Source organism: Hippopotamus amphibius, chromosome 1, assembly GCF_030028045.1.
Source record: "Hippopotamus amphibius kiboko isolate mHipAmp2 chromosome 1, mHipAmp2.hap2, whole genome shotgun sequence".
Lineage (NCBI taxonomy): Eukaryota > Metazoa > Chordata > Mammalia > Artiodactyla > Hippopotamidae > Hippopotamus > Hippopotamus amphibius.
In genome coordinates this window covers 87,732,627-87,744,691 of record NC_080186.1, presented here as the reverse complement: position 1 = coordinate 87,744,691, position 12,065 = coordinate 87,732,627, and the positions used below count along the sequence as shown (strand labels likewise).

The window sequence follows — 12,065 nt, the reverse complement described above, 5'->3', positions numbered from 1 at the left end:
TTTTAAGAAGTGATCTTTACCAGTGTGCCAGCAGACAAAGGAGCAGAATCATCTGTAGGATACATTCTGGAAACTGGGCACTTGAGAATGTCTAGACCATTTGGAACCATTTTACAATAATCCTGAATACACTGCAGCCACCACCACACGGCATCCCGGCAGTTGTATCTGGCATAAGTTCCTTCACCCAGAAGATTAGGAATGAGACCGTGCCTCAGGGTACCAGCAAATGCTAGAATAATATTCCTAAAACAACAGAATTAGGTGAATTATTTGACACAATAACAATCATTTAAAAAATTGAAGACAAAAGAGTTATTTTTGGTGACCATTACTTTTGATGCATTTTTCTCTCCTGCCCTTATGTCTCTGTATTTTCACGTAATAAGTGATTATAATATCAAACAAGCACCGAATTAAAACTCAGAAACCTTGATCCTAGCCCTGTCTTTTTCTCTAACATGTGTGACTCACCCTCTCTGGGATAGTTTTCTCAATCACTGGCATTTCAAAATCTGAGTAACTAAGAATACGAAGAATAAAATAAACACATAAATGGATAAAATAAAAATAAATGGATAAGAACTGCAGAGTTAAGCACATGGAACAGGTATGTTTCCCCCAGGCTCTCTTTCCCACTCTGTCAGCTGACTGGAGAGAACCAGAGACCCTGGAAGATGGTATATCCTGTAGATAAAGGAGCCTGTATCCCTGAAACACTATGTGGAAAGCTGCCTCCTGAACACCCATACAGGACCAGGAGCAAATAAGTTTTGTTTGTGACAAGCCATTGAAACTTAAGAGTTTGTAATTCACAGCAGCTACCACTACCCTAACAAATGCATTATCCTCTGGGAAATCATCTAGTTCAGGGGTAGGCAAGCTCTTTTCTGTAAAGGGCCAGAGAGTAAATATTTTTGGCCATATATGATCTCGGTCATGCATTCTTATTTAATGATCCTTTAAAAAGGTAAAAAGCATTCTTAGTGCACAGATCATACAAAACTGGTGACAGGCTGTAGTTAGCTGACAACTGACTAGACAGTCATATGCAAAACTAAGAAGCAGAAATTTTTGATAGTACATGGAAGGGGTAATTGGGAGCCCAGATAACAATGAAAATAATAATAACTTTCAAAACAAACATTTATGGAGTGCTTAGCATGTGGCAGACACTGCTCTAGATACTTAAACTGTATTAGCTTATTTAATCCTCACAAAATCCCTGCAAGGTAAGTACTAAAACCATCCTATAGAGAACACAAAGAGAATAAATAATTTGTCAGGTGGGTGTTTGGAACCACAATTAGAACCTGGCAGTCTGGCCCAAACCCAAGTTCTTAACCACTACACTATACTCCATAGAGTACAGAAGAAGCACACAGCCTCCCAAATTTCTACAGTCTCATAATGGTATCTTAACTCCATAAGAAAAGGTCTTATTATATTGGGCTAGTAGGGAAGAATATAATACATTTCAGATGCTCACTTAGAAATTTCCAATTTTAAAAGGAGCAAAAATAAAACTCTTGCTGTTTGAACTGGCAAACCTTCAGTTATTTTTCTGGTGACATCAAAACAAAGTATCATATAAATGCTTTTTTTGTTACAAGTTTTAACTTGTAGAGTAGTGCTTTCCAACTTTAGTCTTAGGCCGCTGAAAATCACCTGGAACCCCTGCAAAAACACAGATTTCTACCTGCCAGCTTTGCCTTTTCCGCCCCAGGTGTGGATTCAGGAGGTCTAGCATAGGGACCACGAATTTGCATTTCTAACAAGCTGTCAGATGATGGTGACATTGCTGATTTGTGGAACACTGTAGAGCACTGCTGTAGAGCCTTTCCTTTCTACCTCTGATAAATTCACATATAATATTGTGACATAAGAAAACACCATTTTAAGTCTAGAAAATGTTACAAGGTTACCAGGTCTGACAATAGGAAGAAGAAAGTCTGATATTGTAATTCTTTCTACAGGATTCCGTCAAAGAGCAAGCAACACCTTCACTGTAGAAGAATAAAACAATGGCAGTCTTTCCAATTTTACCTAAAAGTTCATCTGAGTTCTTATACTTAATTCAGGCATAAGAATTTTACACTTTAGTGAGTGATGTTAGTAATATGGTTATACGTTTTTCAGTTTTACTTGAAATAAAGTAGCAAATGCTGAAGATAACCTGATCTGTAACATGAAGGAGTAGAACTTAGCAACTTCAAAGATTTTTCACTCCTTTGAAATTCTATGATCCTCCTAAATGAACATATAAAAAATAAAAAACACACCTAAGGAAAACATACCTCTCAAATGTTGAGAAGAGATGAATAAGAAAAGTTTGAAGAGCATGTGAAAAACATTGACATAAACTGGCATTGCAACTTTTTACAAGTACCCGCACTAACCGATTACGCCACTGGAGCTAACCGCATTGGAACTTTCTAGAGATCTCCTACCTGGCCTCCAAATAGCGTCCAGTAATCAGCAGTAGACCTCTAAGGGCAATAAAAGTATCCCTTCCCCAGCAGCGGAAAATACCAGAAGAAAAGTGAGGTAACCCTAACAGAAAACACAATAAAGCAATATATTAATCGTAATATACACAAGCCTAAGAATTACATTACTATAGAGGAGTCAATCTAACCTTAGGGGTCAAGGATGAGCTAAAAAAGATTCTTCGAACCCTCTTAAATGATCTGCAGAATGTATGGCTATACTAATGTCAACTTTTGTGCAATGAGGTTCCATAATCATATTTGATTCTTAAAGGAATCTGTCACCCAAAAGAGATTAAGAACCAGTGCTAGACAACAATGCTTATCTGAATTGGTTCAAATATATGTCTTTAAACACAAACTTTCTTTTAATAAACTAAAGTTAAAGATTAAAATCAGAGGTCCAATATTTAACACATAAAGAAACACATAATAGTAATGATGTATTTTAAAAGGTTCTACCTGCAATTTGAAGGCAACAAATTAATCTAAATATGAGATGATTACCTTAATGATATGTAATTAAATGTTTATTAGTCTATCACCCTAAAGTTACTTTATTACCAAATTTTCCATTAATTTACAACAACTTAAAAGTGTTATAGTTTGTTAGCCAGAAACAGTTTTTATAGATGAAAACAAGGATTTCAGATGCCAAATAACTTGAACGTTTTTGGTAACTGCAGCCTTTATTGCACAAAATAAAACAGAGTGACTGATGGATACAATCTAAAACTTTACTTTTAGATTGAGTTTGGTTTCTCATAAATCATGAAAAGAAATACAATTGTTGTCTGTATATGTTCTAAAAACAATAATCACCAGGAAAGTAAAGCAAAGGAAATTAGCATTTCATTCAAAAAAGCTATGCTAAAGGATAAATGTAAGAAACATTTTAGGAGGGGAAAAAGTGAGGACATAAGTAAAATGTTCACAGCATTTATTCATATTTTCTAAGCACTTAACACTATTTGACATTATCTTGTTTGTTTTCTGGTTTGCTGAATGAATGTCTCTCCTCAGTAGAAAACAAGATCCATGATAACAGAAACCTCATTTGTCTTGTTTACCAAAGCATATCACTGAAAACTGTAACTGGTACACATCAATATAAAAATTTATTGAATGCATGAAATAGATTAATTATAAAAGGTAAATTGAGAGGTGAAAGAATTTGATTAAGATAAAAAAATTTTTGGCAATACTTCACAATTTAAGTGTCTGCCTACTGGATCTTCACCTTGGAGAAAGACACAATTATGTTCTTCTGTTAAGACAGATCAGAACTGAAGGTAACATCAGACATTTCTTTCTATATTGTATCCCAAATAGTGGCACAAAACATGTACTGTTTATACATGGTAGACACACACAGTTTATATATACGGCTGATGATAATTCTGCTGCTGCTGATGACAGCAGCTATCACACACACACACACACACACACACAGTTTATATATACGGCCGATGATAATTCTGCTGCTGCTGATGACAGCAGCTATCTCACACACACACATACACACACACACACACACAAAGTACCTGTGCCTCGCAGACTTTCCGGTACTTTACCCCACTAACACCTTGCATAAAATATAAGTATAGATAGATTCAAGGGTGAGTTTGAGTTGGTATGCTCTAAAATACAGGTCTTTGTTAAAAACTCAAAACATAAAAGCTCTAGCACTGATGTATGGAAATATTTATATTAACTTTCTGACCTCTCAGAGTATATGACTTACAGATCACACATCTTCTGAATGATTTCTACCTTGTCAATTATTATACAACCTTATAATTATATATATATATAATTATATACTATATATATTTTGTACCACTGTCACCAAAGGAAGGTATTCCTGGCTTTTGCATTCATTTAAAAGTAAAAGCAAGAAATCTATCTGCAAATTTGAGTACAGTCCTATATATATTGTTAGTATGGAACATACAAAACTCTCGCTTAGGATGCTAGAAAGAAATACCAGAACTTCTATTCATATTTATGAACTTATTTTTTTAATTTCTTTTTTTGTTTTATGTTGTACATGATATGTAAACATACCAAGTATCATAACTTATATCAGTATATCATTTATGATATCAATATATTTATTTTGGGGGTGCTTAACAACAGCAGTGAGTAACCAAAAATGTTGAGACCACTATTCTATGTAATAGGCTTCTAAACAATAGGCTTTAAAATCAAATTCTGCATATCAACTTTTTCCCACAATGGCCCTGTTCAGTTTTATGACCATCTGCATAGATTCACAGGGGAAAGTACCAGAAGGAGATCACACAGTGATCTAAAATCTAAAACACAATTATATAATTGTGAGTGAGTGAAAATCTAAAACACAATTATATAATTAAAACATTCAGAAGGTTCACATGATCATTTCAAATGAAAAGTTAATTTCTTTTTTACTTGCTGGGTCCCACTAGGTCTTTTTTCTTTGTCTGAGCAAATGCAAATTTAAGAGTAAACAGAGGAAATCACATAGACGATACTGTTAACTTTCATCCTGCAACTGGTATTTTTCAGTTTAGTTTGGTAAGTTCTAAACTTCAGCGGACTTAAATATTAAATACTTTTTAGTTTATTAAAAAGAAACCAAATGCCTATTTTCCTTAGATTTAGTTAGACTTGTTACTTGATTCAGGTTTTAAATCTACTGTTAGGAAAAGCTACCAATAGAGTTGAAAGCATTTGATTGCAATTAGACACATAATAAAAATTATTTAACATTTGTTTTGTGTTTTGTAACTTGTAGAGGACCTTTATATGATCTCTTGGTAATTACAAGGTTGGGTTAATTTTTTAAATTGGGAAAAAAAGTATAAAGTAACAGGAAAAGGGTAGTAAAACAAATTTGATTAAAAAATGCAAAATGTCATGAGTCGGAAAAAATAAACATGCACAAGAAAAGAATTAACTGGCCACAATAAAAAATGCACATAAATAAATGTATGGTGCACAGTGATAATTAAATAGTTAGCATGGTTACTATTTTTACAAGTGAATACCCATGAAATTTTACTAAGCAGTAACATAAAATCTTGGATAACACCATTAGTTTCTTTAATAATCATTTCTTCATAATTTTCCTCTCTGACTGATACTGACTTACACATTTTAACCTTGTACATAATTTCTCACCTGCAGCTAGAGACACACAACACTGCTCCTTCTCTCCTGTGATCTCATTCAGCCTGCATGGTACATCCGTAAGGGAAGGTGAGAGAAGTGGCAGAGAAGGGAATTTTCCTACTCCACACATTTGGACTGAACCCAGGGAAAGGTGTTTCACAAAGGTAGAACCATTCTGAACAAAGCTGCAACAAAATTATAGAGTTCAAAATATTATGTGTAGAAATACAAAAATTTTTTATCATTCGTTGATTTACTAAAACAATTTTATTAGAGTAAGAATACCTGATTTGAGATCTACCTTCTTTAACAGATTTTTTTTTTAAATTTTTTTTTATTTTTTGGGGGGTACACCAGGTTCAATCATCTGTTTTTATACACATATCCCCGTATTCCCTCCCTTCCTTGACTCCCCCCCCTCGAGTCCCCCCCACCCTCCCCGCCCCAGTCCTCTAAGGCATCTTCCATCCTCGAGTTGGGCTCCCTTTGCTATACAACAACTTCCCACTGACTATTTTACAGTTGGTAGTATATATATGTCTGTGCTACTCTCTCGCTTCATCTCAGTTTCCCCTTCACCCCCCGCCCCCTCCCATACCTCGAGTTCTCCAGTCCATTCTCTGTATCTGCGTCCCTGTTCTTGTCACTGAGTTCATCAGTACCATTTTTAGATTCCGTATATGTGAGTTAGCATACAATATTTGTCCTTCTCTTTCTCACTTACTTCACTATGTATGACAGACTGTAGTTCTATCCACCTCATTACATATACTTTAACAGATTTTTAAGAGTACAATACAACACTGTTATTTATAGCCACAACGTTGTACATCAGATCTCAAAACTTATTCATCTTGCATGAATACTTGAAATTTTACACCCATTGATTCAAAAATTTTTAGCAGTATTATTTTACGTGGTTTCTTCCCTTTAAAAAGTCTCTCTACACAAATGCGTAACAATGCTAATATCAGTTGAACAAAATTTTCAATTTGGTTAAGGTCTCAGAACTGCTTTCATTTCACCCAATATTCTATCCAGCTGGCTTTAAAAGATCTGTTGTAAAACAAATGGTAGGGCTGAAATCTTCTTTCTGAAATCATGCCAAAATTGACTTGGTGGCTCTTCACCAGTACATTTCAACCTGTGGTTTCACTTTAGGGAAATTCACCAATAAAGGCAAATTTCATTTATAATAATAGCAGAATATTTTTTTTCTTAATTAATGAAAAATTAGAAAAAGAATGGTGGGGGGGACTTGAGGGAGGGTGGGGGGGAATCAAGGGAGGGAGGGAATACAGGGATATGTGTATAAAAACAGATGATTGAACTTGGTGTACCCCCCCCAAAAAATAAATTAATTAATTAAAAAAAAAAAAAAGAAAAAGAATGGTGTGTGTAGATTTAAGAAATTGTATCCATTAACTTAACAAGTTAAGGAATAAACAGAAACTGATGACATAAAACAATAAAAATTTCCCATCGTGTTTTAGCTGTATAGAACAGATTTTAATATCTAAGTTTGTTTTTGCATGTTCCAGATTAAAGGATGTTAATAAATTTACTATCCACTTAACTTTTTCAGCTCTATGCATGTATGACAATTCCTCATGTTTTGGTCTCTTAAAGAGTGTATAAACTGATGGTATGTGGCTTCTACAAAAACATGCCTATTTACTCAGGCTTTGCTGGATATACCTTGACATCTGCTTCCATGCTATATCCAGAAGAGTGGTATATGCACCAATTAAAATAGCGTCAAAGTAACATGGGATAAGGTAACGTGGGATCTGCTTCAGGTAGAAGAACATAGCCTGCAACCATTTACCAACCTGTTATAAAAATAATTTTAAAAGTTAATTTGGTGTGCTTATAGGCTAGCTGTATTTTAAGAGCTAAAGCCAAACATGCAACTCTACTAGCAATCTATTAACCAGATTTTTGCTTATTACAACTGAAAGATGATGAATGGAGGAAAATGTTTCAGTTTAGAAAACAATATATATATTACATATGTTAATATACTTCTTATTGTGCCCTTGTCTTTTTGGACTAGAATACAGCTTTACTTACTTCAGCAATAGTTCCTGACCGTGAAATAAGCCGGTTACTGACATAGTCAATCATCCAGTCTCCAGATCTCAAATTATCACAAAACGGATGCCCCAAGTCATTCTTTGGTCTTATTTCTGCCAATTCGGACATTAACCCTGAAAATTCAAAGAAATATCATGCCAATTTCATCATTGGCAGAGGTAGTTTTTTCTCATAGCGTGGGCTGCTGCTAGTCTCCAGTGATTTGGGGTGAACATATATACAGGTAGACACAAGGGCTGCACAGTCCTCATGGCACTTCCCATGGCTGGAGATAACTGTGGCAACACTGACCTGAACCAAGATACAAAGCCATACTGAAGGGGGCTGCTGTCACAAGAGCTATGCGGAGTTTTCCAAGATTCCTATCTTCTGGGGCTGGTCCTGCTCTTTTGAATTTTAATATTACAATATTCAAAGGCATTTGGCATAGCTTCCCTGCCAAGGATCTGGGGGAAGAAAACTGGTAAGTCTGCATCTTTTCACAGTTGAAAAGTGGTGGATTCATTAATATTCAAGCAAGATTTAACAAAATCATAGCACTGGTTTCAGAGACAGCAAGAAAACCTATGGTGATCATAATAAAGTCTGTTTTGGAGAGGCTGTTTGAAATGTAACAGAGGTACCTGAACTAAATGAAATATCAAAATGAGGTATACAGGCATATCCTCAAGCACTACTCAAATAGAAGTATTAGAATTCGTATGCATACATAGCACATTCTGTTATTTCAATGACAGAGCAATAGCACTTATTTCATTATGTAATAAAGTAGTAATTTCCATCTTAAAAATTTTATTGGCTTCACTGACTTCAGTTCAAATAAATTAATTTAGTTAGAATTTAACTAATTTTACTGTGCATATAGCATGTTTTGAGAAATTAAAAAATAAATATATAAATTTAAGATATTATTCTTTCCTTCAAGAAGCTTATAATCTTTGGGAAACAAAGCTTAAAACATAAAAAATCTAGAAAACAAGACAGTATAAAATAATGGTCTACATATGCCCTAGCATTTTCAGGGAAGGTAAATATTGCTCAGTAAATGTCAGTTCCACTTACTGAATAATGGAATGACATGATGGAGCAGTGTTTTAGAAGAGAGGTCTGATGATGACCAATGGGATGGTATGACTTGTGGAAGAGGTGTCAAGAGGTTGGAAAACTGGTTAGTTGGTTTTGTAGACAGGACTTAGTCCTAGAATAGTAATGATAACTGTGGAAGTAAAAAAGGAAACTGTATACCAAAAGAGAATACAGAAAAAATCCAGAAGTTATAATTACTGATTGAAAGTTGAGGATGAAAGGGGCAGGTCCAAAAGTGGATTCCTGGAGTCCAACATGACTGAATATGTATTGTTACAAAAAGCAGGGAAGGGGAATTTTGGTCACAGGACAGAAAGGTCAGTGAAATGATTGTGTGATTTAACCTGAGGTTGCTATTAACAGCCTGCTGGAAATACCAGGTGACTGCCGGAAATGTCAGGTGACTGCTGGAAATATTAAATTGCCAGAGGGAAAAGGGATTGGTATAGAGTAAAAAATAAATCAGGTAAGGGCAATTATATTTATAAAGAATGAGACAAATCATTTGATGAGAAGCTATAGAGAATTAGTAAAAACCTACACTTAACTTTAAGAAACACAAAGGCCAGAAAAGAAGTTCACACAAATCTATTTTTTTCAGGCAAGTAGAAGAAGTTTAACAGCTCAGAGTGAAAATGGAGTAGGTATCTGCTTAAGACTGGTAAGATATACATTTCTTTACTACTCACAGCACAAAACATTTTCTGTTGAAAATAAGAATATTTTAGAAAAAAATAAAATGTTGTAAGCACAAAAAGTCTTAAAAATTTTTACTGAGAGCTTCCTATGTGCTTCATTTTTTAGAAGGTATGAAAGCTAAAAACAAGAATCCCCAAAAGGCAAACAGTATTCTTTCTCAAGGTACAGTCTACGTAGCGGACTTTTAAAAGCTAATTATCACTGATACATACTATGAACTAATACATGTAAAGGACTTATGTCTAAGTCCTTTACATGTATTAACTCATTTAATCCTAACAGTAACCCCTTGTGGTAGATACTATTTTTATCTTCATTTTACAGATGAGAAAACTGAGCCACAGAGAGTTTACCATATAGTTATACAGCTAGTCAGTGTTACCCATAGAGTGTAGCTCTAAAAGCCTATTTCTTGATCACAATAATGAAGATTCATAAAAAATTATACTGATTATTAAAATAAGGTAATAAATTCCAAGGGTTAATAAGAGACATAATAGATAAATGCAACGGGTGTCTGGAGTTCAAAGAAACTACTGTGAAAGCGATAGTTAAGGAAGGGGCTTCCTGTGGCACAACGGTCAAGAATCTGTCTGCCAATGCAGGCTGACATGGGTTTGATCCCTGGGCTGGGAAGATCCCACATTCTGCGGAATAACTAAGCCCATTTGCCACAACTATTGAGCCTGTGCTCTAGGGCCTGTGAGCCACAACTACTGAGTCCATGCTCCGCAACAAGAGAAGCCACCGCAATGAGAAACCCATGCACCACAACAAAGAGTAGGCCCCACTTGCCACAACTACAACTAGAGAAAGCCCGTGAACAGCAAAGAGGACCCAATGCAGCCAAATTTTAAATAAATAAATAAATAAAATAAATCTTTAAAAACAAAAAATAGTTAAGGAAGGATTTGTGGAAGATGTAAGAATTGAACTGGCCCTTAAAGATGGGTTAGATGGACAAAGAAGTAAGGAGGAGTTGAAAAGAAGGTTTGATAAGTGAGAAACTATGAACCAGGAATACATGTGTGATAAGCCAAATTTCCTAGATAAAAATCTAAGAAAATATTACCAACCAAATGAGTTAAACTGATAGTTAAATATTTAGTTCCTGTTTCCCACTTTACAACTACTCTAACTATATCATATTTAACTAAAAGTTCTCTTTGTCATATAAAACAAATATTCAACAAAAATATTTCGAATTAGATGAAAAAGAAAGATGAATATATGTACAATGTGATCTCATTTAATCCTCATCAAAGTCCATGAATTAGACAATATTATTCACATTTTATGGAGGCAGAAGTTGGGGCACAGAGATTTTAAGTTACTTGCCAGAGGTCAATCAGTGAGTAGGTGGCAGAGCCATAATCTGAACCCAAGCAATCAAACTCTGAGCCCATACTCTTATTTCTAGGAGGGAGACACCATATTACCCTAAAAACAAACAAACTAAAAAACTGGAAAAGCTTCACCATCCTTACACTTGCTTACCTTGGAGACCTGCATATTTAAGAGATGACCAGTTTGGTATGTTATAACACCCTCCACCATCTTCTTGTTCTTCAGATTCACATCGGTAAAGTACCTGATTTAGCTCAGCCAAAGTTAATTTAGAGGCAATACTAAAAATTGGAAAATAAAGAAAACTGGTTAAATATACTGAAATTTCACTTTCTCTCAACAAAGATGAAGAAGAAAATCTGAGTCACTAACCATGAAATGTCTCCATTATAACGTATCCATTATACTACACACTGTAAACAATATACACTATACACAATAATGAAAGGGTAAATACGCTAAAAACACAATTAGAAGTAACATTTCTCCCAAGCCAAGGAAATAACCAAGTGCTAAATTTTATTAATTAGAAGTACACTGGAAAAATCTTTTGGTTGCTATAGTCTTTATCTTATAAATTTGTGTTTTTAATCTTTCTAGTTCAGGCTTAGTTTTTCCTCTCCTTTATATTCTCCTATGTGGGACAAGAAGAACTTTTTATGTTAATTATCTTAAACTCAAAACAATTAACAAAGGGCCAGTGAAAGGATAATCAAAAGTCACAGTTAACCACCTTAGAAATCACGTGGTAGTCTACTGTTGCATTTCTCTCCTTTTCCCTTCTTTCCTCTCCTACGGTTGCATTACCCTTCAGCTTGGTTGCTTAAGAAAGCAGACTTTCTTAGCTAAAGATGTTTCTTGATAATGATCAGACTGAAGTGTCTAACCATCACGGCCTTGGTTTCCCTTTGTTCAGTTAGCAGTGAGATTGTGTAAGCGACCACACCTCAATACAAATGAAACCCTAGTTTCCTGCACTTCTAAGTACTCAGGTAATTTCATTTTATATAACTGAATACATATCCTCTTGAATGTAACCCCTTCTTTCTCTTTTAGTTCTGTTTCAATTGAGAAGGTTGTCACCTGTACTTTGTTTCCTCTGTCTTTGCTAACCTCTCTCCCCCTGGCTGGGCCTGACCCTTCCTTTGCAATTTGTGAGTCAAGAGTGAGTCTTTAATTAAGCCCTGCCAC

General features: G+C 34.9%; 1 protein-coding gene across 2 annotated transcripts in view; it reads right to left on the bottom strand.

The window, feature by feature from the left end:
- The window catches only part of AGL (amylo-alpha-1, 6-glucosidase, 4-alpha-glucanotransferase), an 80,897-nt gene that overhangs the window by 32,453 nt on the left and 36,379 nt on the right, over positions 1-12,065 (bottom strand). For both annotated transcript variants that reach the window (XM_057710521.1, XM_057718286.1), the window contains exons 21-26: positions 11,025-11,155; positions 7,719-7,855; positions 7,344-7,477; positions 5,655-5,830; positions 2,451-2,553; positions 21-246 (exon numbers count right to left, since the gene is read on the bottom strand). In XM_057710521.1, the coding sequence (XP_057566504.1) occupies positions 21-246; positions 2,451-2,553; positions 5,655-5,830; positions 7,344-7,477; positions 7,719-7,855; positions 11,025-11,155 (907 nt within the window). The remainder of the gene's footprint in view (positions 1-20; positions 247-2,450; positions 2,554-5,654; positions 5,831-7,343; positions 7,478-7,718; positions 7,856-11,024; positions 11,156-12,065) is intronic.